Raw genomic sequence first — 27,805 nt, forward strand, 5'->3', positions numbered from 1 at the left:
TGGTCAAGACAATCTCCTGAACTCCAAACTGAATGTCAGAATGGGAAAGAAAGGTGATTTAAGCAATTTTGAGCGTGGCATGGTTGTTGGTGCCAGACGGGCCGGTCTGAGTATTTCACAATCTGCTCAGTTACTGGGATTTTCACGCACAACCATTTCTAGGGTTTACAAAGAATGGTGTGAAAAGGGAAAACATCCAGTATGCGGCAGTCCTGTGGGCGAAAATGCCTTGTTGATGCTAGAGGTCAGAGGAGAATGGGCCGACTGATTCAAGCTGATAGAAGAGCAACTTTGACTGAAATAAACACTTGTTACAACCAAGGTATGCAGCAAAGCATTTGTGAAGCCACAACACGCACAACCTTGAGGCGGATGGGCTACAACAGCAGAAGACCCCACCGGGTACCTCTCATCTCCACTACAAATAGGAAAAAGAGGCTACAATTTGCACAAGCTCACCAAAATTGGACAGTTGAAGACTGGAAAAATGTTGCCTGGTCTGACGAGTCTCGATTTCTGTTGAGACATTCAGATGGTAGAGTCAGAATTTGGCGTAAACAGAATGAGAACATGGATCCATCATGCCTTGTTACCACTGTTCAGGCTGGTGGTGGTGGTGTAATGGTGTGGGGGATGTTTTCTTAGCACACTTTAGGCCCCTTAGTGCCAATTGGGCATCGTTTAAATGCCACGGCCTACCTGAGCGTTGTTTCTGACCATGTCCATCCCTTTATGACCACCATGTACCCATCCTCTGATGGCTACTTCCAGCAGGATAATGCACCATGTCACAAAGCTAGAATCATTTCAAATTGGTTTCTTGAACATGACAATGAGTTCACTGTACTAAAATGGCCCCCACAGTCACCAGATCTCAACCCAATAGAGCATCTTTGGGATGTGGTGGAACGGGAGCTTCGTGCCCTGGATGTGCATCCCACAAATCTCCAACTGCAAGATGCTATCCTATCAATATGGGCCAACATTTCTAAAGAATGCTTTCAGCACCTTGTTGAATCAATGCCACGTAGAATTAAGGCAGTTCTGAAGGCGGAAGGGGGTCAAACACAGTATTACTATGGTGTTCCTAATAATCCTTTAGGTGAGTGTATGTGCCTTAAAATGTTCAATTACAGTTGTAACTTCAGCATTTGACCAGCACACTTTCTGTCCTTTCCACAAGGTTTTCAATTCCTGCCTCACGTTCATTCTCTGTACAGAAGAATACATGCTTTAGTAAACTCTAACTATATGAGAGCTCATGTACTTACAATGGTAGTCATATTCTGATTTAAACCTCAGGTACCTTGAGGAACTTCAGTGGTTTCTCGATAGGCATCTTCTGAACACCTGTAGGAAATCAGTTATAGACAGATCAGAAACTCCGATGTAACTCAAACCTGCATCTAGAACTTAAAACTGGTTATACATCTGATATCTAAAAATTACATTTCAAATGACATTCAAAACATTATTCTGGAGATTGAATGTTGTGTTAAACATCTCCTTTTCAAAGTTTGACCAACATGAACATGATAAACTTATTGGTTTGGTACTGATTCCATTAATTTTGTTCTAGAAAAATTGTTATTTATAATAATATCTGATTATTGATAACTGATTTTTACAATTAATGGCAAAAGGAATGTTTAGAAATGTAATTTGATATCTACTGGCACACTATAGTATGATATATATATACATACACTATGAACAAAATTCTAAACGCTTTTGTTTTTGCCCCCATTTTTCATGAGCTGAACTAAAAGTTCTAAGACTTTTTCTATGTACACAAAAGGCCTATTTCTCTCAAATATTGTTCACAAATCTGTCTAAATCTGTGTTAGTGAGCACTTCTCCTTTGCCGAGATAATCCATCTACCTCACAGGTGTGGCATATCAAGATACTGATTAGACAGCATGATGATTGCACAGGTGTGCCTTAGGCTGGCCACAATAAAAGACCACTCTAAAATGTGCAGTTTTGTGTGGTGTCGGGGGGTGTGGGGTGTCGGGGGTCTGGAAACAAGTCATTATCTGGTGTGACCATCATTTGCCTCACGCAGTGCAACACATCTCCTTCGCATAGAGTTGATCAGGTTGTTGATTGTGGCCTGTGGAATGTTGGTCCACTCCTCTTCAATGGCTGTGTGAAGTTGCTGGATATTGGCAGGACCTGGAACACGCTGTCGTATACGCCGATTCAGAGCATCCCAAACATGCTCAATGGGTGACATGTCCGGTGAGTATGCTGGCCCTGCAAGAACTGGGATGTTTTCAGCTTCCAGGAATTGTGTACAGATCTTTGCAGAATGGGGCCGTGCATTATCATGCTGCAACATGAGGTGATGGTCGTGGATGAATGGCACAACAATAGGCCTTAGGATCTCATCACGGTATCTCTGTGCATTCAAAGTGCCATCAATAAAATGCACCTGCGTTCGTTGTCCATAACATACGCCTGCACATACCATAACCCCACCATGGGCCACTCGATCCCCAACGTCGACATCAGTAAACCGCTCACCCACATGATGCCATACACGCTGTCTACCATCTGCCCTGTACAGTGAAAACCGGGATTCATCCGTGAAGAGAACACCTCTCCAAAGTGCCAGACGCCATCGAATGTGAGCATTTGCCCACGCAGGTCGTTTACAACGACCAACTGCAGGTCGAGACCCCGATGAGGACGATGAGCATGCAGATGAGCTTCCCTGAGACGGTTTTTGACAGTTTGTGCAGAAATTCTTTGGTTATGCAAACCGATTGTTGCAGCAGCTGTCCGGGTGGCTGGCCTCAGACGGTGTTGGAGGTGAAGATGCTGGATGTGGAAGTCCTGGGCTGGTGTGGTTACACGTGGTCTGCAGTTGTGAGGCCGGTTGGATGTACTGCCAAATTCTCTGAAAAGCCTTTGGAGACGGCTTATGGTAGAGAAATTAACATTCAATTCATGGGCAACAGCAGGTGGACATTCCTGCAATTGGTCAGCATGCCAATTGCACGCTCCCTCAAAACTTGCAACATCTGTGGCATTGTGCTGTGTGATAAAACTGCACATTTTAGAGTGTCCTTTTATTGTGGCCAGCCTAAGGCACACCTGTGCAATAATCATGCTGTCTAATCAGTATCTTGATATGCCACACCTGTGAGGTGGATGGATTAACTCGGCAAAGGAGAAGTGCTCACTAACACAGATTTAGACAGATTTGTGAACAATATTTGAGAGAAATTGGCCTTTTGGGTACATAGAAAAAGTCTTAGAACTTTGAGTTAGATCTATAATTTTGTTCAGTGTATATAACTGGCTTAAAACCATTTTTCTTTGGTGAAAATACTAACGTAAAATTGCACTACAATATATATTGGTTTAAAATAATAATAAACATGTTCATAAACACAAACTTGTTATGCTGGGTACACACCAAAAGATAATCAGGCTGATTTTGGGCCGATTTTCCCCCTTCTGACAATCCTAGCTGTGTTCCGATTATCTTGATGGTTATAGATTATCTTATCAGATTTTCCCTTGGTGTGAGGTGTGTTAAGAGTGTCCGAACCTGATCGCGAATCGCAAATATTCAACATGTTGAATATTTACGATCAGAAATCCTGAAATGTGGGGGGAAGCCCGAGGACAAACGCGCGCATGCTCTGGAGATCACGTGAAAGGAAACAATATCCAATCAGAAAGCGAGATGAAGGAAGATGGAAGCATAACAAACGCAGTCATGGCGCAGCACAAACTGAAATTGATGTGGACAGCAGAGATGGAGGATCAGCTTGTTGATTTGTGGCACAAATGTTTACACAACGTGTTGTGTAAAACTTTTCCAAACACTATCATCGCAATTGCTTCCTGCATATCGTCCGCCATGCTTATTCTGAGGTCTCTAGAGTGTTAACAGTTGAGACTCTGGTTGCATGGTCTTTAGGGTTGGGTATCTAGAACCGGTTCCAAAATGCCAAAAACCGGGGATTCGATAAGACGCGCGCACTTCGATTCCGCTTATCGATTCCTTACTTTGGTGATGCTCACATGCGCGAGGTGAATGGCAGTGAGCATTTGTTTACAGTTGTATTGATCTGCCAGGACCTGCCTGCCGCACATGCGCTGTACGTTATATTTACGATGGCGGAGCGCAGCAGACGTTCAAAAGTTTGGTTAAGCTTTTCAAAAAAAGATGAAAATACAGCGAATTGTATCACATGCAAGAAAGACAAACTAGAGCCGCATAATTCTGGATAAAATGAGAACCAGTTTTGTTTAAAATAGAGATCATGAATAAATACATCAGACAATTAATACGAGTCGAGTCTATAATTCCTTAAAGTGTTATATATATACAGTATATTGTAAATTAAGATGCATTGTCACAGTTTTACTGGTAATAGCCTAAATGTAACAAGAATAAAAGGTAGAAAAAAGTATTTGCTCTCTTTTTTCTCTCCAATAAATATTGGAATCGAAACCAAGAATCGTTAAGAACCGGATTCGATAAGCAGAATCGGAATCGTTAAAATTTAAATGATACCCAACCCTAACGGCCTTTTCACATCATGGCACACCACACACTATAGGAGCAAAACGGTTAAATCTAGGATTTTTTGTCCTCATGTTTGTGGTCTATCACATTTTGAAAATCTTATAAGATGTAAAAAATCTTTTGATGTGTACCCAGCATTAGTTGACACATACCAACATTACTGGAGACGCCTGCAGCTCCAGCAGGAACATCACCTTCAGAACCGCTTTCATCAGGATCACTGGCATCAGAGTCCGTCATACTGATCTCATCTTAAAGAAAAAGAGACATTTAAAACAAGAACATCTTCAGTTTAACCTGTATTCAGAAGTCATTTATGAAACATGACAAATGGCACCGTTTAATAATAATAATCATATTAATAACAACTATAATACTTCACTAAGATCACTATTATTAGAAGTATCGCCTAGACAGTGATATACTAATACTGTCAATGAAAAATTAATATTTTATAATGAGTATATTATTTTACAATAAGAGGTTATAATACTTTCTTAATTTCTTCACTTAAGCTGTTATACTGGCAGAAACCTGCAGTTTAAGTGAAAACAGGTTTATAAACGCATCTTATTGCAAAATTGTATTACTACAAAAAATGTGGATATAATGCGAATGTGAAAATAGAGAGTAACTGGTGCTGGTTGCGTTCCCAAATGCATGTTAAACTTATGGCACATGCAGAGATGGAGTTCACTGCATTCATTCCCTGTGAAACGAGGCATGGAAAAAGCCAGATCATGAGCTGATCGAGCGAGCAAAGTGTGCTCTTCAGTTTGAAACACGCAGCACAACAGACTACAGACTTACTTTCTTATCGTCTTTTGCGATTTGATAAGGGCATTAACCTGTTAAGCTTCACCAGTGCGTGGGCGCACTGAAGCGTTTTTTTATTTATATAGTTCAAAGTTACTATCAGATTTAATGTTATACCTTGACAAACTATACATCATTAAAAAGATATAATACTCAAGTTTCAGTATTTGACCACTATTGTATTCTGAGAAACTTATAGTGACAGTTATGTCTTAATTTGTGTCAGGAGTTATGAAATGAAAAAATGAGTCGATACCTTTAATATGAATTATGCACGTCAGCCGCTTCCATTCATAAAAAACTCCCGTGCTGTCGTCATGACAGCGATACACAAAACAACGTCCGTCAGGGCTTTTAGCTCAAAAATGTGCAAACTTGGAGAAATATTGATATATTCTCATAGATTCACGTCATATTTCTAAAGACAGGAATAATATTTATTGAATTTATACCCAAATGCGTCGATGTAATCATTATGATCGCTTCTTACTGAGATGTGCAGTGTTTTCACTTCATACCAATAGCCTGAGGGCGCTATATGCACAAAAAATAATCCATATATGGGACATGAAGAAGAGCCATAATCATGTGACATTCCAGGACGTCACTGCTACACACAAAGCTACAGAGATCGCTGTAATATGCAGATCAAAGATGTTTTGAAGACAATAAACATGTTTGCTATGATATTTGATTTGCCTGTGTTCTTCAAGCCATGCCAGGTATTTTATATTTTATATTATATTTATAATGTAATGCTAATCGATATAGACTTTATCATCGTGCATAAAACTATAAATAATGTTTTCTGTCTGATTTTTTTTTTATCTGAAGCCAAATTATATCACAGAAGATTATTTAAAACACTCGATTGCGTTATGAAGTAAGTTTGGAGCACAAACATGGTTTTAATCTCATAAATGGTCGTGTATTGATGGTGTGCTAAGCTAACATGCTAGCTAGCCCAGGTGCACCTGCCACCAGGGGTTATTCTTTTATGAATTTTGTTCTAAATAAGAATGCTTACTGATATGTTTTAGTGCATTTGACCACTATTTAGTGCACTTCAAATGTGAAGTGAGAACTTTGATAAAAGAAATTAGGGATTAAAACCCTGTGAATAGCCAGTCGTTAGTAACTATAATGCAGACAAAAGAAATGCATATTTCGAGCCATAACCAGTCTGGAGAAGTGTGAATGTGTGCAGGGGGAGACTGAGACTGAATGGGGCTCGTTTGCACCACAAAACAATAGAGACAAAAGACTGAATGGATGCTTAGACGACGACTAAACATCAGTAGCATTTTTAGAGTAGCCTAATCAAAATAAAGTCATGACATGATCTTGAAAAACATTTAACTAAATACAGAGTTTTAGACTTATTATCTTCATATTTTAAATATAACATGGTCAGACATGTGGCTTTAGCTGTAGTGCATTTCTAGATTGCTCCAGTGCCAACTTCAATTTTATTTTCATTAATATGTTTCATAAAAAAAAAATTCTAATAACTTTACAAAACTTTGAAGCTATTTAAAAAAAAAAAAATCATTATGACAATAATTAATTCTACATTTACAATAAACTACCAGGTGTCAGCTTTCAAATGAGATCATACTTGTGCTTTTAGTGCAAAGGGTTCATGAACTGTATCTGTTTCAGTTTGGGTATGTCATTTCTGGGGATTTTTCAAAAGTGGGGTTGCAGCTTAACAGGTTAAGCCATATTGTGCTTTTGATTTTAGTATGTTTGAGAGATGCTTTGCCAAAGCAATTGCGCAAAAAACAAAGACAATTTATGTTATTATGAGGCGAAAAAATATTTTCGGTTCTTTTGGTTCAAACTGTGGAGGGACAGATTAGACTGTGGTGGGTCACTAGAGTAAAGGTAATTAATGGTAACACTATGAATTTTACTCCTCCCAAAAATGCCAAATAATAAACAGGTGAGAGCGTATTTTAGGCTATATGACACGTTATAGTGAGATATGACAGCGCTTCTGCAACACGCATCACTGCAGATGAGTAGCTGAGGATCTCTTCAGCATGCTGATGCACAAAATACAAACTAAAAATAAATTAAAGTAAGTCGCAGATGCTCAACACACAGTCATCTTCATTAAAAGTAGTGAGAATAAATGATTTTACCAGTGCTGATGCTACTCTCTCTCCTATTGATCTTAAAATTAGCTGATGATACAAAAAAATGCTGCTCATAGCGGTAGCTTTCGATGACGTGAACACCGTTAAATCTGATATAGCGCGGGAATTGAAGATCGGATTTATGTCCGTTTTGTGAAGACACATTTATGTGGCCAAGTGTAAATGGAATTGTTTTGACAATGAAATGACCAGGTGTAAAACAGCCCCAAAGATGATGTGAAAAAGTTCTTACTAGACTAGCATTTCCTAAAATGATGCAATGCTCTTTTTATTACCATCTCAACACAGTCTTGATCCTCCAATGATGATTGTTCCTTCTCAGGGCTCACCTGAAAGCAAGGTAAAGAAAGAAAAAAACAAACATCTATTAGAGACAAAGGATTCAGAGATTCTCCAAATGAAGCAGCACAGATACTTGACTCCATTAACACTGACTGATCACAGTCATAAAACATAAAATTAAAACAATTTCACATTATCAATGATATACTTGAGCAAAAGAAGGCTGATGACACCAAACTAATTCAGGTATAATGGGACATTTCAAACCACTCAGTATTAATACTGATCAAATTAATGAGATGAGTTGTAATCAAGTATAAAGTTAAAACCCTATAAATATATGGTCATAACCAATCAGGGATGCATGAAAATAAATGCTCATTATTAATGTTATCGTTGTCAATCCGATAAGAAAATTAAGCCGCTATATTAACACTAATAAATAATGGATTACTTCCTTCAGCTTCAGATGTGCGCTGTTCACCATGATGGTTTTGAAATGTTTGAATCACAAATCTGTGAAATCAGTGCATTGTTACAGGGAGAGTTCGCTTGTGGAATTGTAAGTTGTAATATTTTTTATTTTTGTTATATATCTGATTTATCTCATATAGGATGCATTTGGCTGAGTTAATGAGTGCTGCAGTAAACACTTCACTGTAGGCCTACCGGTGGTCAGCAGAACATTAATTATGATTGGGACTGTCATATATACATAACACTATAATGAGCAAACTATTGCATTAAAAACGTTGTGAATTCTTTGGGTTTAGTTGCTGTGTTTCAGTGTGTTGTCCTGGGAGGAGCGCATCCACAACAGGAGTTTCACTATGTAATAGTTGATTACTATTAATAATAGCTCAAGTTAATCTGTGCATGATTTTGTGCAAGTATAAGTTGTAATATTGTGTTTATTTTGTATAAATATCTAATTTATCATATATAGGTTGTGTTCCGTTGAGCTAAAACCATCTAACAAAGCCTCAGTTTAGGGGTGTTCCTTCAGCTCTTTATGCCATTTCATTTTAAGTTTAATGTTGTCTAATAACTTGTTTGCATTTTAATTTCATTTGATTTATTATTATTATTATTATTATTAAGGCAATAGATGTTTTGGTAAAACTTCACAATACATATGTTATTGCATTAACTAACATGAACTAACAGAGAGAAAAACTTTTGTTAATGTGAGTTAATAAAATATGCGAGTTCATGTTAGTTCACAGTGCATTAAATTAACAGATACAACACTGGATCCTAAAATGTCTTGGAAAATGTTGAGATTACCGTTAAGTAAGATAAACATTAAGTAAATCATGTAGAAGTATTGTTCATTCATTGTTAGTTCATGTTAACTAATACTAACAAGATGAAACCTTTTTATAAAGTATTGCCATTTTTTTATAAAGAAAGTTGGAAATATGAATGTAAAATTAATTTTAGAAGCTAAGAAACCTTACACTGGTTCAAACTAGGCCACTGTACTGTATATGTTTGATTTATGTTGAAGTGTTTGAGACATTGGCTTTAAAGTCGGCATGAAACGTAAGTTGAGATTGTCATTTTTTCCTTGTTGTGATGTATATCCGAGTGAAACTGCTTCTGAAATTAGAAAAAAAATGTAGGGCGGGGCTTGATTTCGTCCTTCGGGAATTGATTGGATCGTTGGAGGTTGGGCGTTGCAAACAAAATGGAGGCAGATTTGAATGCCAGTTTACATTCAGTTGTGGAGGATTTCTCTCCACCGGACTCCCCCACCGTTACCCTCACATGAAGGATTTTTTTATTGAGGAGCCCAGCGACGAGAACGAGGACAAGCAGCTAAATTTTCAGGCAGGAATCAGACCATATTTATATGAGCCTCCCGCGAAACGAGACAAACGCCGATAGCCGCACCCTCATGGGCTCTGGCCGCACCCTTTCACCATGGCACGTGACCAAAAGAGAAGAGAGGTCGTTTCGAGGGGGGAGGGAAGGGTAATGTATTTGATTAAAGATTATAAGGGTACATGAATTTTGAAAAAAATAATGAAGTGCACAGATAAATCATTTATAATAAACACTACAATATTACATATAAAAAGAAGATTTGTCAAATTTGATTTCATGCCGACTTTAAATGATGTGCATTTCGTTTTTGTAATCAGGCTTTCAAAGTATATCAAATTTTGGATTTAGATTCATCGGCTAATATATCAGATATCGGCTTTCGAATATAAAGAATGATCAGTTATCGAAATCGGCCCAAATGTTCATATCGCTGTATCCCTAATTTGATTTCCAAAAACAAAAAACAAAACACTACCTTCTGTACATCTCTGACTTCTGACTGGGACGGGGACGGACTCTTCATTTCGAGAGTGGAGGGTTCAACCTCACAGAGAGTCTACAAAACATAGCATTAGACATGAAACAGTGGTGTAAATGTGTGAACACTAGATCTCACAGATGTCTCTGCTTCGTTTGCTCGTTCTCTTCCAGCACAACTCTCACTTACCTTGTCTAGTCCCACAGTCAGAGCAGCACAATCTCTGCCTGATGACCACTGGCTCTTATGGCTCATCTGAGAATATGAAATTAAGCGTTACATACAGAAACACTTCACCTAAGAGTTTAAAAAAAGCATTATAAATGGAATATATAAAGGATAATGTACAGTCAGTCAGTAATTAATACAAAATAAACTGACAGGATAATAAGGGTCCTGATACACAGCTACCTATTAATAAATATTTGCACATGAAATACTGATTTGAGATAATATATAAGATTACAAAATAGTTAAAGTTTTCAAATCAATATTTCAATATTTAAATGCTACCACAAGGTAATGTTCACGGCTTTTATGCATCACATCACATGTGTTTTCATTACAGTGTGTCAGGTTGTGTGTAGCTTTACACCAGTTTTATGAGGACACCGTTTTATGAGGACATCATAAGAGCATGTTCCTGATGTTTGACTTGACAGAAGAATCTCAGTGTGTTGTGTAAGTTAGACAGAATCCTGGTCTATGAGGACACTAGATTTATGAGGACATCATAAGGACATGATCCTGATGTTTGACTTTGACTGAGTGTGTTGTGTAAGTTTGACAGAATCCTGGTCTATGAGGACACTAGATTTATGAGGACATCATAAGGACATGATCCTGATGTTTGACTTTGACTGAGTGTGTTGTGTAAGTTTGACAGAATACTGGTCTATGAGGACACTAGATTTATGAGGACATCATAAGGACATGATCCTGATGTTTGACTTTGACTGAGTGTGTTGTGTAAGTTTGACAGAATCCTGGTCTATGAGGACACTAGTTTTACTGGGACACTGGTAACTAGATACATTTGGACGGCACTGAGTTCAAGTGTGTGTATGTATGAGAGTGATACGAGACATTGCGCCTGTGCTAGATGCACAGTAAGTGATCGTGACTCACTTCTTACACACACAATCATAATTCAGGGACTGATAACAGTGGCAAATAATCTGTTTCTGAGGAAACAGAGTTATTACATTAACTTATTGGATACCTTTAGAGTTGCTGTATCTTGTTCAGGTTTCATCTGATTCTTCAGAGTTATCATCTGAAAAAAAAAGTAGTAAAAATATATAAAAAAGACAAATAAATATACTAATTTTAGTATCACTTATTGAAAGCCAAACAGAGGTTGCTATTTTTTACCAACTTCTTCAATGATTATATTTAATCTGACAAGCACAAATAGTTTTCGCTATTGGTATTAGCCACAATGAGCTGTGAATTATGGGTTATCAGTATCGATCCTAATATTCCATATGTGTGTCCCGGTAAAACTAGTGTCCTCATAGACCAGGATTCTGTCAAACTTACACAACACACTGAGATTCTACAGTCAAGTCAAACATCAGGACATTGCTCTTATGATGTCCTCATAAAACGGTGTCCTCATAAAACAGGTGTAAGACACACACACACCTGACACACTGTAATGAACATGCATGTAATGTGAAGCATTAAAGCCATGAACATTAACTTGTAGGGCTGCACAATGTATTGCTTTATCATTCATACCCATCTGTGGTAGTGACATTGCAGTATAGGCCTCTGTGAAGTCAGGCTATGTAAAGACTCTGCCGTGTTATTTTACAGTTGATTACTCAAGTTCTGTACCTAAATGCTGTAGACTTACCTGGAACATATGAGGCATTGTTTATTTCACATCTTTGTTCATTTTTTTTTATCTCTGCTTGCAATTTATTATTTTCTATGCAGATGCAAACCCCTACAAAATCACACTAATCATTCTAGAATGATTAATTATTTCCAAATAGAGCTATTCAAGTCATTTGGTGAAATTGCTTTTCATATTGAAAAACTTTTGTTAATGTGAGTTAATAAAATATGCGAATTCATGTTCGTTCACAGTGTATTAAATTAACAGATACAACACTGGATCCTAAAATGTCTTGGAAAATGTTGAGATTAACGTTAAGTAAGATAAACGTTAAGTAAATCCTGTAAAAGTATTGTTCATTCATTGTTAGTACATGTTAACTAATACTAACAAGATGAAACCTTTTTGTAAAGTGTTGTCATTTTTTTATAAAGAAAGTTGGAAATATGAATGTAAAATTCATTTTAAAAGTTAAGGAATCTTACATTAGGCCACTGTACTGTATATGTTTGATTTATGGTGAAGTGTTTGGGACATTGGCTTTAAATGATGTGCGTTTCGTTTTTGTAATCAGGCTTTCAAAGTATATCAAATTTTGGATTTAGATTCATCGGCTAATATATCAGATATCGGCTTTCGAATATAAAGAATGATCAGTTATCGGCCCAAATGTTCATATTGCTGTATCCCTAATTTGATTTCCAAAAAAACAATACCTTCTGTACATCTCTGGCTTCTGACTGGGACGGGGACGGACTCTTCATTTCGAGAGTGGAGGGTTCAACCTCACAGAGAGTCTACAAAACATAGCATTAGACATGAAACAGTGGTGTAAATGTGTGAACACTAGATCTCACAGATGTCTCTGCTTCGTTTGCTCGTTCTCTTCCAGCACAACTCTCACTTACCTTGTCTAGTCCCACAGTCAGAGCAGCACAATCACTGCCTGAGGACCACTGGCTCTTATGGCTCATCTGAGAATATGAAATTAAACGTTACATACAGAAACACTTCACCTAAGAGTTTAAAAAAAGCATTATAAATGGAATATATAAAGGATAATGTACAGTCAGTCAGTAATTAATACAAAATAAACTGACAGGATAATAAGGGTCCTGATACACAGCTACCTATCAATAAATATTTGCACATGAAATATTGATTTGAGATAATATACAAGATTACAAAATAGTTAAAGTTTTCAAATCAATATTTCAATATTTAAATGCTACCACAAGGTAATGTTCACGGCTTTTATGCATCACATTACATGTGTTTTCATTACAGTGTGTCAGGTTGTGTGTAGCTTTACACCAGTTTTATGAGGACACCGTTTTATGAGGACATCATAAGAGCATGTTCCTGATGTTTGACTTTGACTGAGTGTGTTGTGTAAGTTTAACAGCAGAGGAATAATGCTGCTCTAGTTTTAGATTAAATCATTATAAAACAATATCAGTAACACTTTATTTAAAGCTTTCATACATATTGCATTATAAAAGTATTTTAATGCATTAATTATGCACTCCTATACACATTAAAATGCATGTATGATCTAATCAATAAGTGTAACAGCACACTCTAAAAAGCGCTGGGTTGTTTCCCTAACCCAAATGTTGGGTTGAGGCAGTTGGATCTAGGGTTGGGTCAGTTTGACCCAACGTTGGTTTATAAATGTCAACCCAACGCATTGGGTTGTAGAAGTAACGGTCGGAGATGCTTCTGCCCGCCCTTTCAAGAGCTGAGGACGACGGACAGGACACGCAACTTTGCACTGCTCCAAGTAAGTTGATTTATATAACATCAAACGGTGAGATATAAACCACATAAAGTTTAGTTTAATTGTCTTAGTTATAGGTCGTTAGCTTGATTACTGATGGGAACGCTATTTTGAGCCTGGGTCGTTTAAACTACATAATAGCCTACCAATCGCAAATTAGAAATCAGATCACATTTTGAACCGCTGATATTGAGGTCGTCAAAAGGCATATTTACGATTGAATTTGCATTATTTAAGTAAATGGCACTTCGATATGTATGAAATGTTCCCTAACTATTTCAAATTTCCATGCAAGAAAAGTAGTTTTGAAACAAGCTATAGCTAACTAGCTGCTAATAGGCTAATATGGCCATGTCCGGCTAGACGGACAGTCCGTTTTTTTTAAGGGTCTGTCCGCCGTCCGGCGCAGCTTTGAGACGGACGCTCATTTGTCATTTATACAGCTAACCTAGGATTGTTATTATGGTGAGTTTTCTTTTAGTTAGGGCCCAAGCCTTGAAAGGGCGAAGGCCCTATTGTTTTCGTTAGGATTATTTTTAGGGCCCAAGCCCTGAAAGGGCGAAGGCCCTATTGTTTTCGTTAGGATTATTTTTAGGGCCCAAGCCCTGAAAGGGCGAAAGCCCTATTGTTTACGGTAGGATTATTAGGGCCCAAGCCCTGAAAGGGCGAAGGCCCTATTGTTTTCGTTAGGATTATTAGGGCCCAAGCCCTGAAAGGGCGGAGGCCCTATTGTTTTCGTAAGGATTTTTTTTTTTTTTTTTTTTTTTTTCTTCATTATTTTTTTTTTTTGCCTTTTTGCCACTTTTGGGGCCCTTAACATGCTCAAAAACTCTTGAAACTTTGCACACAGGTCAGAACCCGCGGCCATCAGGGCCGGACTGAAGCTGGTACCCGGGCGTGGCAGGGGGGCTCGACAGCGCCCCCTGGAATGGGGTCCGAAATCTTGGTCCATATATCAAACACGCTTGCATGTAATAATATAAAACTCAGTACACATATAGATCTCATCGGGCCGCACAACTTTCGTGCTCTAAGTTTTACAAAAGCCCAACAGGAAGTCGGTTATTATACGTTGTTTGGAAAACGCATACAATGGAATGTGAAATACTCCTCCTAGGGAATTCATCCGATCGCCGCCAAACTCGGTGTGAATGAAGTCAAGACATTGAGGATGAATTCTTGCGAACAGATTTTTGATATCTCGAACGGTTTGGCCGTGGCGAGGAAACAAATTTATGGCGAATAATGGGACACAGGAAGTGTGTTATAACTTCTGCATACATTGACTGATCTTGCTGAAACTTTAGCAGTGTATTCGTTGTAAGTTGCCGATCACATGGATGTGACCTTTGTGAGTCAAAGTTATAGCGCCACCAACTGGCAACAGGAAGTGTGTCACTTTCAAAATGCTTTGAAATCACTTTCTTATTATTACCCGATTTGCTTAAAACTTTATGTGTATAATGTAGACACACGGCAGATGTAGACCTGTGAAAGGATTATTGATATCTTAGATACTGTTGCCGTGGCAACGCATCAAACTTTAATATTCTTTTCGGATGCTTTTGAGACTCTTCACATGCTTGAAAATGCATGAAACTCGACAGACACATCACATTTATTATACAGTAGACATGTGCAAAGTTTCAGAAACGGGTGTGGTGGAATGGCTCAGTAGCGCCACCTTTAGTCAAAAATGGGGGCTTAGTTTTTCCTAGAATCATAAAACTTGGTAGGTGTATTGTTCTCATCAAGCAGGACACCTTTCTAATTTACAGTCATAACCTCAGACCCACAGGAAGTCAGATATTTTGGTTTGAATGTGGATTTTCTGGAGAATTTTCTCTCTCTCTCTGTGTGTATGTGTGTGTGTGGGGGGGGGGATTTGTCTATTCCATTTAATCTTTGTTTTTCAAGGTTTCAGGGGCTTTTGGGGCCCTTAACGTGCTCAAAAACTCTTGAAACTTTCCACACAGGTCAGAACCCAGGGTCATCAGAGCCGGGCTGAAGCTGGTACCCGGGCGTGGCAGGGGGGCTCAACAGCGCCCCCTTGGACACAGTCTGAAAACTTGGTCCATATATCAAACACGCTTGCATGAATTAATATGAAACTCGGTACACATATAGATCTCATCGGGCCGAACAACTTCCGCACTTTAAGTTATTAGCTCCGCCCAACAGGAAGTCGGCTATTATGGGTTGTTTGAAAAACGCATGCTGTGGAATTTAATGTACTCATCCTAGAGAATTCATCCAATCGCCTCCAAACTCGGTCAGCATGAAGTCAAGACATTGAGGATGCTAAATTGCGGACAGATTTTTGATATCTCGAACGGTTTGGCCGTGGCGAGGAAACAATGGCGAGAAAAGAGAAACACGAAGTAATATAACTTCTGCATACGTTAACTGATCTTGATGAAACTTCAGCAGTGTGTTCGTGGTAAGAGGCCGATCAGATGGATGTAACTATTGTGAGTCAAAGTTATAGCGCCACCAACTGGCATACATATATATATATATATATATATATATAAATATAGCTGCGAGCAGCGATGGAGGGCCCAAGCCGGTGACACCGCCACCCCGGTGGCTTTAGTGTAACTAAAGGCACCAGGGTGGCGGTGCCACCGGCTTGGGCCCGCAATCGCTGCTCGCAGCTATATTTTTTATTATTTTTATTTTTTTTTTCTACTTCTCGGGCACTTTTGGGGCCCTTAACGTGCTCGAAAACTCTTGAAACTTTGCACACAGGTCAGAACCCGCGGCCATCAGGGCCGGGCTGAAGCTGGTACCCGGGCGTGGCAGGGGGGCTCGACAGCGCCCCCTGGACCGGGATCTGAACACTTGTCCATAAATCAAACACACTTGCATGTAATAATATGAAACTCGGTACACATATAGATCTCATCGGGCCGAACAACTTTCGTGCTCTAAGTTTCATGCCAGCCCAACAGGAAGTCGGCTATTATGGGTTGTTTAGAAACGCATGCTGTGGAATTTGATGTACTCCTCCTAGAGAATTCATCCAATCTCCTCCAAACTCGATCAGCATGAAGTCAAGACATTGAGGATGCTAAATTGCGGACGGATTTTTGATATCTCGAACGGTTTGGCCGTGGCGAGGACACGAATTTATGGCGAATAATGGAAACAGGAAGTGTGTTATAACTTCTGCATACATTAACTGATCTTAATTAAACTTCAGCAGTGTGTTCATTGTAAGAGGCTGATCACATGGATGTGACTATTGTGAGTCAAAGTTATAGCGCCACCAACTGGCAGCAGGAAGTGTGTCCCTTTCAAAATGCTTTGAAATCACCCTCTTATTTTTACCCGATTTGCTTCAAACTTTATGTGTATAATGTGAACACACGGCAGATGTAGACCTGTGAAAGGATTTTTGATATCTTTAATATTGTTGCCATGGCAACGCTTCAAACTTTAATATTCTTTTTTGATGCTTTTGAGACTCTTAACATACTTGAAATTGGATGAAACTCGACAGACACATCACATTTATTAGCCAGTAGACATGTGAAAAGTTTCAGAAACAGGCGTGGCAGGGGGGCTCAACAGCGCCCCCTTGAACGGGGTCTGAAATCTTGGTCCATATATCAAACACGCTTGCATGAATTAATATGAAACTCGGTACACATAAAGATCTCATCAGGCCGAACAACTTTCCCTCTGTCAAGTTTCACGCCAGCCCAACAGGAAGTCGGCTATTATGGGTTGTTTGGAAAACGCTTGCTGTGGAATGTGAAGTACTCCTCCTAGAGAATTCATCCCATCCCCACCAAACTCGGTGTGCATGAAGTCAAGACATTGAGGATGCTAAATTGCGGACGGATTTTTGATATTTCGAACGGTTTGGCCGTGGCGAGGAAACGAATTTACGCGAGAAAAGAGAGACACGAAGTGGAATAACTTCTGCATACATTAACTGATCTTGATGAAACTTCAGCAGTGTGTTCATGGTAAGAGGCCGATCAGATGGATGTAACTATTGTGAGTCAAAGTTATAGCGCCACCAACTGGCAGCAGGAAGTGTGTCACTTTCAACATGCTTTTGACAAAAGTGGGGGGGTTAGTTTTACCAACAGTTACAAACATCAGTATATATATTGGTGTCACCGAGCCGGACAACTTTCTAATTTTCAGTCATTAGCTCCAAGCAAAAGGAAGTCAGATATTTTGGTTTGAATGTGGATTTTTTGGATATTTCAGACTCTGAGTTTTTAGCTACTCTTCCAATCTGGCTTATTTTATTCACACCAAACTTTTTCAAAATGATAAAAATACATTAAAGATGCTAAATTGTGAACGGATATTAAACATCTCAAACGGTTTTGCTATAGTGAGGGACTAAAGTAATGTACAAAAATGAAACACTAAAAGCGTCATCTTCTAAAAATGTAATTATACACCATTTATTTCTATATAAAAGTATACAAATATCACAACCAAACCCATTTTATTCTTTTTTTTTTTTTTCAATTTAATAATTATTTATGAGTTTAAAAATAGTAATTGTACTATTTAGTCCCATAAAGGTCAAGTCATACATAGGGCTATACTGCCCTCTTGTGTTCAAAATCAGGTAGGCCTATTGTATCTACATAAAAATATACTAGGTATGTGACGGTGAGAATATTTTACCACCGGTTATTCGACGTGTGACACCACTGTGGGCTTTTGAATCGCCAACTTAAAAACGAAAGTAAAATATGTTCGTCCGCACTGACATTGATAGTGGTTGAGCGGGCGTTTCAAATGAATTCCTATTGAAGTAGGAATTAACTGAAAAACGTTCACTCTGTTCTGCTCGTTTCTCGTCGTGGATGCGCACCATTATGAATGCCCGTGCAGCCATGAGCATTTTAGTTTAATTTTAAAATTAGCGCCTTTCGGGGGGTGGATTGCTTGAAATTATTTTACAAAAGCACAATGTTGTGTTTTATTGCGACTGTACAAAAATATAAGTTAACACTTTGCAGTTTGAATGTCGTCCTGTATAATGATGGAGTATGTTTTTATGTGTCCACTGTTCCATCGCGCCCAGGCCACACACACACACACACACACGCACACACACACACGGTTTACTATCTTTGTGGGGACTCTCCATAGACTTAATGGTTTTTATACTTTACAAACTGTATATTCTATCTCCTCACATTAACCCTACACACTTCCTGCTAAACCTACCCATCACAGAAAACTTTCTGCATTTTTACATTTCCAGAAAAACTAATTCTGTATGATTTATAAGCTTGTTTACCCATGGGGACCTCTATTGTGACACGAGTCCCCATGAGTCTGTGTGCATTCAGGTTGAAGTCCCCACCGGGATAGAAAAACATGAACACACATACACACACACACACACACACACACACACACATTCCAGCATTGCAATCTTGACATCGCAGCCTGATCATTATAGCCTTAATAAAATATAATAATAAAATAGTCAACCTAACATATAAAAATTACACTGCTCTAAATAGTCAGTAGTACAATTCGTACATTCACAGAAAGCAGAGCTCCACTGTGATGTTTCCAAGCACATTTTTGCGCGTGTGAAGAGGATGATTTTTTCCATCAATATTGGAACACGAGTGAAGAACAAAGCCTATAATAAAGAATAGTTTAGCATCCAAATACATGGCAAATGTTGAAACATTTTGATTCTAATGAGAGGGTTACGTGAACCCAACACTGCTTACTTTCATTTTTATTTTTACATTAAATTTAAAGGATTTGTTGTGGAATATTTTGAGTGTATCGTAAAATCAGAATAAGGTAAGTCAAGTAATATTTTCTGTCTTGTATATATTTATATATGTGTGTGTATATATATATATATATATATATATATATAAATATAGCTGCGAGCAGCGATGAAGGGCCAAAGCCGGCGGTACCGCCACCCCGGTGCCTTTAGGTAAAGGCACCGGGGTTGCGGTGCCACCGGCTTGGGCCCGTAATCGCTGCTCGCAGCTATATTTATTATTATTTTTTTCTGCTTCTCGGGCACTTTTGGGGCCCTTAACATGCTCAAAAACTCTTGAAATTTTGCACACACGTCAGAACCTGCGGCCATCAGGGCCGGGCTGAAGCTGGTACCCGGGCGTGGCACGGGGGCTCGACAGCGCCCCCTGGAATGGTGTCTGAAAAATTGGTCCATAAATCAAACACGCTTGCATGTAATAATATGAAACTCAGTACACATATAGATCTCATCGGGCCGAACAACTTTCGTGCTCTAAGTTTTACACCAGCCCAACAGGAAGTCGGTTATTATACGTTGTTTGGAAAACGCATACAATGGAATGTGAAATACTCCTCCTAGGGAATTCATCCGATCGCCACCAAACTCGGTGTGAATGAAGTCAAGACATTGAGGATGCAAAATTGCGGACGGATTTTTGATATCTCGAACGGTTTGGCTGTGGCGAGGAAACGAATTTATGGCGAATAATGGGACACAGGAAGTGTGTTATAACTTCTGCATACATTGACTGATCTTGATGAAACTTCAGCAGTGTATTCGTTGTAAGAGGCCGATCACATGGATGTGACTATTGTGAGTCAAAGTTATAGCGCCACCAACTGGCAGCAGGAAGTGTGTCACTTTCAAAATGCTTTGAAATCACCCTCTTCTTTTTACCTGATTTGCTTCAAACTTTATGTGTATAATGTAGACACACTGCAGATGTAGACCTGTGAAAGGATGATTGATATCTTAGATACTGTTGCCGTGGCAACGCTTCAAACTTTAATATTCTTTTTTGATGCTTTTGAGACTCTTAGCATGCTTGAAATTGGATGAAACTCGACAGACACATAACACTTATTAGCCAGTAGACATGTTAAAAGTTTCAGAAAGGGGCGTGGTGAAATGGCTCAGTAGCGCCACCTTTAGTCAAAAATGGGGGCTTAGTTTTTCCTAGAATCACAAAACTTGGTAGGTGTATTGTTCTCATCAAGCCGGACAACTTTCTAATTGACAGTTATTTGCTATGACCAACAGGGTGTCAGATATTTTGGTCTGAATATGGATTTTTTGCTAAATCAGCCTCTGAGTTTTTAGTTACTCCTCCAAAAAGGTTTATTTTATTCCCACCAAACTTTTTCAACATGATTAAAATATATTAATGATGCTAAATTGTAAACGGATATTGAATATCTCAAACGGTTTTGCTATGGCGAGGGATTATAATGTCAAAAAGGAAGCAGGAAACATCTCAACATAACTTCTAAAAATGTAATTATACACCATTTATTTTTATGTAAAATGATACAAATATTACAACTAAACCCATTTCATTCTGTTTTTGCAATTCAAGGAGTATGAAAAAGTTAAAAACAGGCTATTTAGTGCTATTTGGTTCAACAAAAAATCAAACATAGGGCTATACTGCCCTCTTGTGTCCAAAAGGATATTAAAATAGTATATAAAACGTTTTACTAGGTAGGCCTATTGTATTTAAATATAAATTTATTAGGTATATGACTGTGTGAGTATATTTTCCCATCGGTTAATCGACGTGTGACACGAGCGGGTGCTTTTAAATCGCTAATATAAAAGTGAAAGTAAAAAACGGACGTCCGCACGGACATTGATAATGGTGCACGTTGGAAAAAATGATACTTTTAAACATAACACTAAACCGCCATCAGGTGTCGCCAGGCGACCATCTTAATGAGCGAGTCATTGATTCATTCGTTCAAACGATTCGTTCGAATGACTGAGTCATTCATGATTGAGACAGATGTTTATGGATTGACCATTGAATCTTTAAGTCAACCGATTCGTTTCAAAATGCTGAATCATTCAGTAATGAGAAAACAAGTTGCTGTGAGATGCGCAATGGTTCTGCTGTGATCTTTGTTTAACTATTTTTGCTGCTGAAACAGAACAAAAACAGTCAATATTGCATCTAAAATGTAAGTGACTTAATTGTAACTGTTTATTAACCTGTTGTATGAAATCAATGTCACAGTTTCAATTGTGATTGTATTCAGGAAATAGTTGCCTACTCGTCAAATGAGGTTGCTTAACTCTATCATATGTTAGAAAATATATAAAAACTCCATATTTGTAATTTTTATAGTCAGTATGTTGTTAACTGCGTTGCGTTTTAGTTTGCTGCGCTAGTTTGTTTACAATTCTCCTGGAGAAGCAGCATGAGCCTCAGCAGTGCAACCTTGTTACCATTGATCAGTAATACTATTAACTGCTGATTGCAACTTAAAATGGATGTAATGAAATTAGAATAATCTCTCGTTTTAGTGATTCCCAAGTTATTTTTTTGTTATTGACGTTCTAATCAGGCTATACTCTGGTCTGGCAAGTAAAATTCTCTTTCAGGTAGGCCTATTGTATTTATATATAAATATATTAGGGATGTGACTGTGATAAAATTTTCCCACCAGTTAATCGATGTGTGACACCGCTGAGGGCTTTTAAATCGCTAACTTAAAAGCTAAAGTAAAATACAGACGTCCGCACAGACATTGAGTAGAGCGAGCATTTTCAATGTATGCCTATGGAAGTAGGAATGAACTTAAACATTTTATTTGTTTTTATGTGTCCACTGTTCAACCGCAACCGCGTCACACACACACACACATTCCAGAATTGCAAGCCTGTTCATTATAGCCCTAATACAATATAATAATAAAAATAGTCAACCTAACATATACGAATTACACTGCTCTGTTTAAATAGTCAGTAGTACAATTTGTACCATTCACAGTAAGCAGAGCTCCACTGTGATGTTTCCAAGCACATTTTTGCGCGTGTGAAGAGGATGATTTTTTCTATCGATATTGGAACACGAGTGAAGTACAAAGCCTATAATAAAGAATAGTTTAACATCCAAATACATCACAAATATTGAAATTTTTTATTCTAATGAGAGGGTTACGTGAGACCAACACTGCTTACTTTCGTTTTTATTTTTACATTAAATTTAAATGATTTGTTGTGGAATATTTTGAGTGTATCATAAAATCAGAATAAGGTAAGACAAGTAATATTTTCTGTCTTATATATATATGTGTGTGTGTGTAAATATATATATATATATATATATATATATATATATATATATATACATATATAGACATAGATAGATAGAAAGATAGAAAGATATATATAAATATATATATATATATATATATATATATATATATATATATATATATATATATATATATAAATATAGCTGCGAGCAGCGATGGAGGGCCAAAGCCGGCGGCACCGCCATCCCCGGTGCCTTTAGGTTACTAAAGGCACTGGGGTTGCGGTGCCACCGGCTTGGGCCCGTAATCGCTGCTCGCAGCTATATTTATATCTTATTTTCGGAAATGTTTGTGACGAGTTTACAAGCTAACTAAGTCTCAAACGCCGTCTGTAAAACAGGAAAAAACTTGATTACACGAGTAAATAACTACTTTGACCGAATATATCTGTCAAACCCCATGCATTTTATTTTACTGACATAAGCCTGTATTTGGCGATAATCGCCTGTTTTTGCACTCGTGAAGTTCAACATGAAAGCTGCAGCCTCGTTAAGTTGACCAGTGTAGCAGATTTTATTTTTCTTCTTTTGTTTGACAATTTCATGTGAATGCATTTGAGTTAAACAGACTTTCTGCATGGCCTGTCGTGCAGGCAGGTGTTTTAAACCAGTGCTTCTCAACCTTTTTGAGTCGCGACCCCCAATTTAACATGCACTGCTCTCCGCGTGATCTGTATTTGAGGAGTCGTGATCTGTATTTGTTTTTCATGTGGGTCAGCGTAGAAAATTTCTTTTCGCACAGATATGTGGATGCAAATGGAAACAGGACATCGGTTGCCGCTTTTGACAGTGCCGCGTGCGTACTCTGTTGCTACTGGCAACCAGAACTCTTCCAATGCGCATGCCGAGAAAGCAGTCTGTTATGTGAGTTTAGAAGGACGTTCTGCGATTTCAGACTGTCTGTGAATGCGTCTGCTTTCTGCAGCCCCCGCTGCTGACAGCAGACCGAAAAAAAAAAAACATTTCTTCTCTCTGATGATGTGTGAATGACGAGAGCAGATATTATGAGACTAGTAGGCAGTTTAGTTGTTGTTATTTTTGGTGTTGCCTTGTTACGGCCGACAGTAACTGGTTTTGAGTAATAAAATGCCTGTTTGAGACCAACCGCTTGTCGTCCTTCTAACGTCCAGGCGGAAGCTACATTCATTTATATTTTTCCAAAATGATTTGGCGACCCCAGAAATCATCTCGCGACCCCAATTTGACCCTTCGCAGGGAGCTTGATTGACAGGTGATCTGACCAATCATACTTCGCCATCCGCCATTTTGTCCGACAAAGCAGTCAGGAGAGTTAGTAGATTAACATGGGAGGAAAATCGGAGTGTATTGATGCCCTTCCGTGGTTAAAACAACATTCATTCTTATGTTTGTTCATGTTTATTTGAGGCTATAAATTAACTAGAAGGAAGAGATGATCGGTTCACGAGCAGCTTTAACTGATGCTCTTCAGCGATCTGTCACGACACATTTAAGAGCCACAAACGGTATTTATTGTTTAAATTTCTTTTAAAAAATGACCAAATTTGAAAGGTGAGGCTTTGTTTAATATGTTTAATATCAAACGTAACCGAAAAGTAACCTGGTCTGTCCTGTCTGTCAGCGTGTTGTCAGTCTCCTCTCTGCTCCGCGATGTATTTTTCACTGCGTGAGAACATGGTGTGGCGTGAGAACGGCGTAGCTTGTCGGACATAGCGACAGTAACTAAGGGGGGCGGGTCTTTGCGAACGGTCAATTGGGGTCGGGACCCCAAGGTTGAGAATGGCTGTTTTAAACAATAATTTGGTTGAAATAACAGAAACAAGTTGAACCTAAACGTTCTCCTCCCCTCTCCTCTCCTCTCCTCTCCTCTCCTCTCCCCAACCTCCCCTCCTCTTCCTCTGCTCCTCTCCTCCTGTCTCTTTGCTCTCCTCCCCTCCCTCAACTCATCCTCACTCTGCTTCTCTTCTCCCCCTTTTGCAACCTGGACCTTATTTCTAGCATGACATAAGTTAATTTACTCACCTAAACAATTTGGTGTAACTTGCATTCATTCAGGAGATCTACTCACAATTGTTTGGGTGAGTAAATTAACATATTTCATGCTAGAAATAAGGTCCAGGTTGCAAAAAACAGAACTTGTCTTTTAACTAGTTCAAAACTCTAAGCAATCAACTATAAGTAATCAAATATTTATTGAGTGTCCTTTTTCTTTGTCTTTGTCTTTCTGATAGATGGATAATTTTGTGAAGGACAAACTGTCTGAGTGGAACCTTATTAATTTAATCCCTGCGTTTGAAGGTATGTAACAATCCATTTCATTGTTAGAATTAAACACCATGCCAATTTTCATTCTCTTTCTCTCATGTGTAATACTGCATAGTATTGTAAGTACTGGTTGAATAAATGAATGTTGTGTATTTTGCAGCCAATCAAATTGAAGAGCAAAGCTTCTTCCTCCTGGGTGGAGACGACTTGGTCACCCTGATACCACAGCTTGGGCCCCGGCTGAGGTTTCAGCAGCATTCTAAGAAATTCATTGAGGTACGCTAAGGATAAGACCTAGACAAAATGGGCTTCACGTGTTTCAAATGTAAAAGATGTTTAGGCAACAACTTAAGAACATTCTTTTCACATCTGAAAACGAGGCATAACATTTATTCCACCTCAAATTATTTCCAGTGTGGTCAGACTGGGTGCCATCGATCTTTTGACCGCATACGTTCTTTCAGGAGACACCTTTTGGGGCATGTTGTTGAATTTGAACCAGAGCATGAAAGCTTTGTTGAGCCTGCTCAGTCAACTTCCTTAGATCCACACTCTAATGAATTATGTGAGGTGGGATGCAGTGGATTGTGTGAGGTGGAAGATAGTGAGAGTACAGTGGAGCAGTGGGATGAGCTTGAAGATGAAAGTATAACAGACAGAGTTGCTCTCTTCCTGGCTAGGCTGAGGTCGAAATCATCACAAACATTCAGTGGAATTAAGGATGTGGTAGAAAACACCTCACACCTCATTAAAGACATAGTTGGTAACCTGAAAAGAAAAACTGTCTCTTTTTTAAGAGAGATAGGACAATTTGAGAATCAAAACGCGACAGAACTGTTGGAGCAGTTTGAAGCAGCTGCTGAACCTTTTCGTGGGTTTGAATCAGAGTACAAGCAAATTAAGTATTTTTCTCAGTCTGGATACTTTTTACAGCCAGAGGCAGTACCTCTCCCTGGCTTTTCCTATACACAAGAAACTGATGGAGTGACAGGAACTGTGAAACAAGTGGCTGTTCGGGACACTTTTCAGTATGTTCCACTAAAGCCTATGCTAAAACTGATCTTGGAAACTCCTGGAACAATGGAGAAAATCAGTGACTGGCGAAAGCTTGAAACTACAGCCCTTGAGGATTTTAGAGATGGTGAAGTCTTTAGAACCAATCACCTTTTTTCTGAGGAGTTCTCTGTTCCACTTTTAATTTATTGTGACGATTGTGAAATGGTAAATCCACTAGGCTCAAAAACATCTGTCCACAAACTTGGTTTTATCTATTTCACAATTAAATGCTTGCCACCAGAGTATCTCTCGAGCTTAAAGTCTCATTTCTTGTTGGCAGTGTACAAGTCTGATGATGCGAAAACATATGGGATGAATGCTGTTCTACAGCGAATTGTGGATGACATTAGAGACATGGAGGTTAATGGTATTCTGATCGAGACCCCACATTTCAATGGCACTCTTAAGGTTGGAGTGGCTCAGGTCTGTGGGGACAACCTTGGGCTCAACAGTATGCTTGGTTACACAGAAAGCTTTGCCGCCAATAGTGTATGTCGATGGTGTAGGGTGCACAAACAGGTTTTGAGGGTCCAAACTTTTGAGGATCCTTCATCATTGCGTGATAAAGTGAACTACCTCTCAGACTCCCTACTAAACAACCAAACTGAAACTGGCATCAAAAGAGAATGCTGCCTCAACAAGTTGCTGTTCTACCAAGTAACTGACAATGTAACTCCTGATGTAATGCATGATGTACTTGAAGGAGTTGGTGGTTATGAGATGAAGCTTGTTATCAATTCTTTAATTGAGCAAAAACTGATAACCCTTGAGCAGTTAAACTTTAGACTGACCAGCTTTGATTATGGGTTTAGTGATTGCCGCAACAAACCATCTGCCATCAAGCCTCAAGAATTGAAAAATCCTGATGGAGCACTTAGGCAAACTGCAGCGCAGACATGGTGTCTACTGAGACTGCTTCCCCTTATGATAGGGGATTTGGTGCCAGAGGGAAACAAACACTGGGAGTTGCTCCTTTCATTACTTAGCTGTATGGAGCTGATGTTTTCCCCTCAATTGACACAAGGGTCAGTTATCTTTTTGGCATATTTGATTCAGGAACACCATTGTCTTTTCTTAGAGCTATACCCAGAAAGACACTTGAAGCCCAAACATCACTTCATGTTGCACTACCCTGGAGCCATCAGAAAACTGGGGCCAGTGATTCACTTTTGGTGCATGCGTTTTGAAGGGAAACATGGCTTTTTCAAACGGGTAAGCCATGTGACTTGTAATTTTCGCAACATTTGCAAGACACAAGCCTTTAGACATCAGATAATGATGTGCTACACCCTGTTGTCTGGCCAGCTGTTCACTCACGATTTAGAAGTTGGACAAGGATCCACAACTCTCCTCGGAACCATGGACGATTTTGACAAGGTCAAAAGTGGCTTTGGTGATGTTGCCGTTTTTACAGAGGTATACTTGCCATCTTGGATCAAGTACAAGGGTACACGCTACAGGCCAGGGATGACTCTTCTGGTGTCTCACTCTGCTGATGGTGAGCCTCAATTTGGCACCATTAAGAGCATTGTGATGGTGAACTCAAACATCAGAGTGATTGTGAAAAACTGGGAAACTACAGGCTTTGACAGGCATTTTTTTGCCTTTGCCGTGTGTGCTACCTCTGCAATAGAAGTTGTTGACCTTGATTCTATTGCTGACCATCACCCAC

At 38.9% G+C, this 27,805-nt stretch overlaps 1 protein-coding gene across 1 annotated transcript; it reads right to left on the bottom strand.

Moving 5' to 3' along the window:
- Positions 1 to 819: 819 nt before the first annotated feature.
- On the bottom strand, positions 820 to 12,935 carry LOC307151179 (uncharacterized protein; the record flags this gene model as incomplete). Its single annotated transcript, XM_079859054.1, has 8 exons — positions 820 to 1,350; positions 4,742 to 4,798; positions 7,801 to 7,854; positions 10,113 to 10,193; positions 10,305 to 10,370; positions 11,338 to 11,391; positions 12,678 to 12,758; positions 12,870 to 12,935. 7 exons carry the CDS (start codon positions 12,933 to 12,935, stop codon positions 4,784 to 4,786), a joined length of 417 nt encoding a protein of 138 aa, XP_079715180.1. The 3' UTR covers positions 820 to 1,350; positions 4,742 to 4,783.
- Positions 12,936 to 27,805: the final 14,870 nt, after the last annotated feature.

Source organism: Squalius cephalus, assembly GCF_949319135.1.
Source record: "Squalius cephalus genome assembly, chromosome: 23".
NCBI lineage: Eukaryota > Metazoa > Chordata > Actinopteri > Cypriniformes > Leuciscidae > Squalius > Squalius cephalus.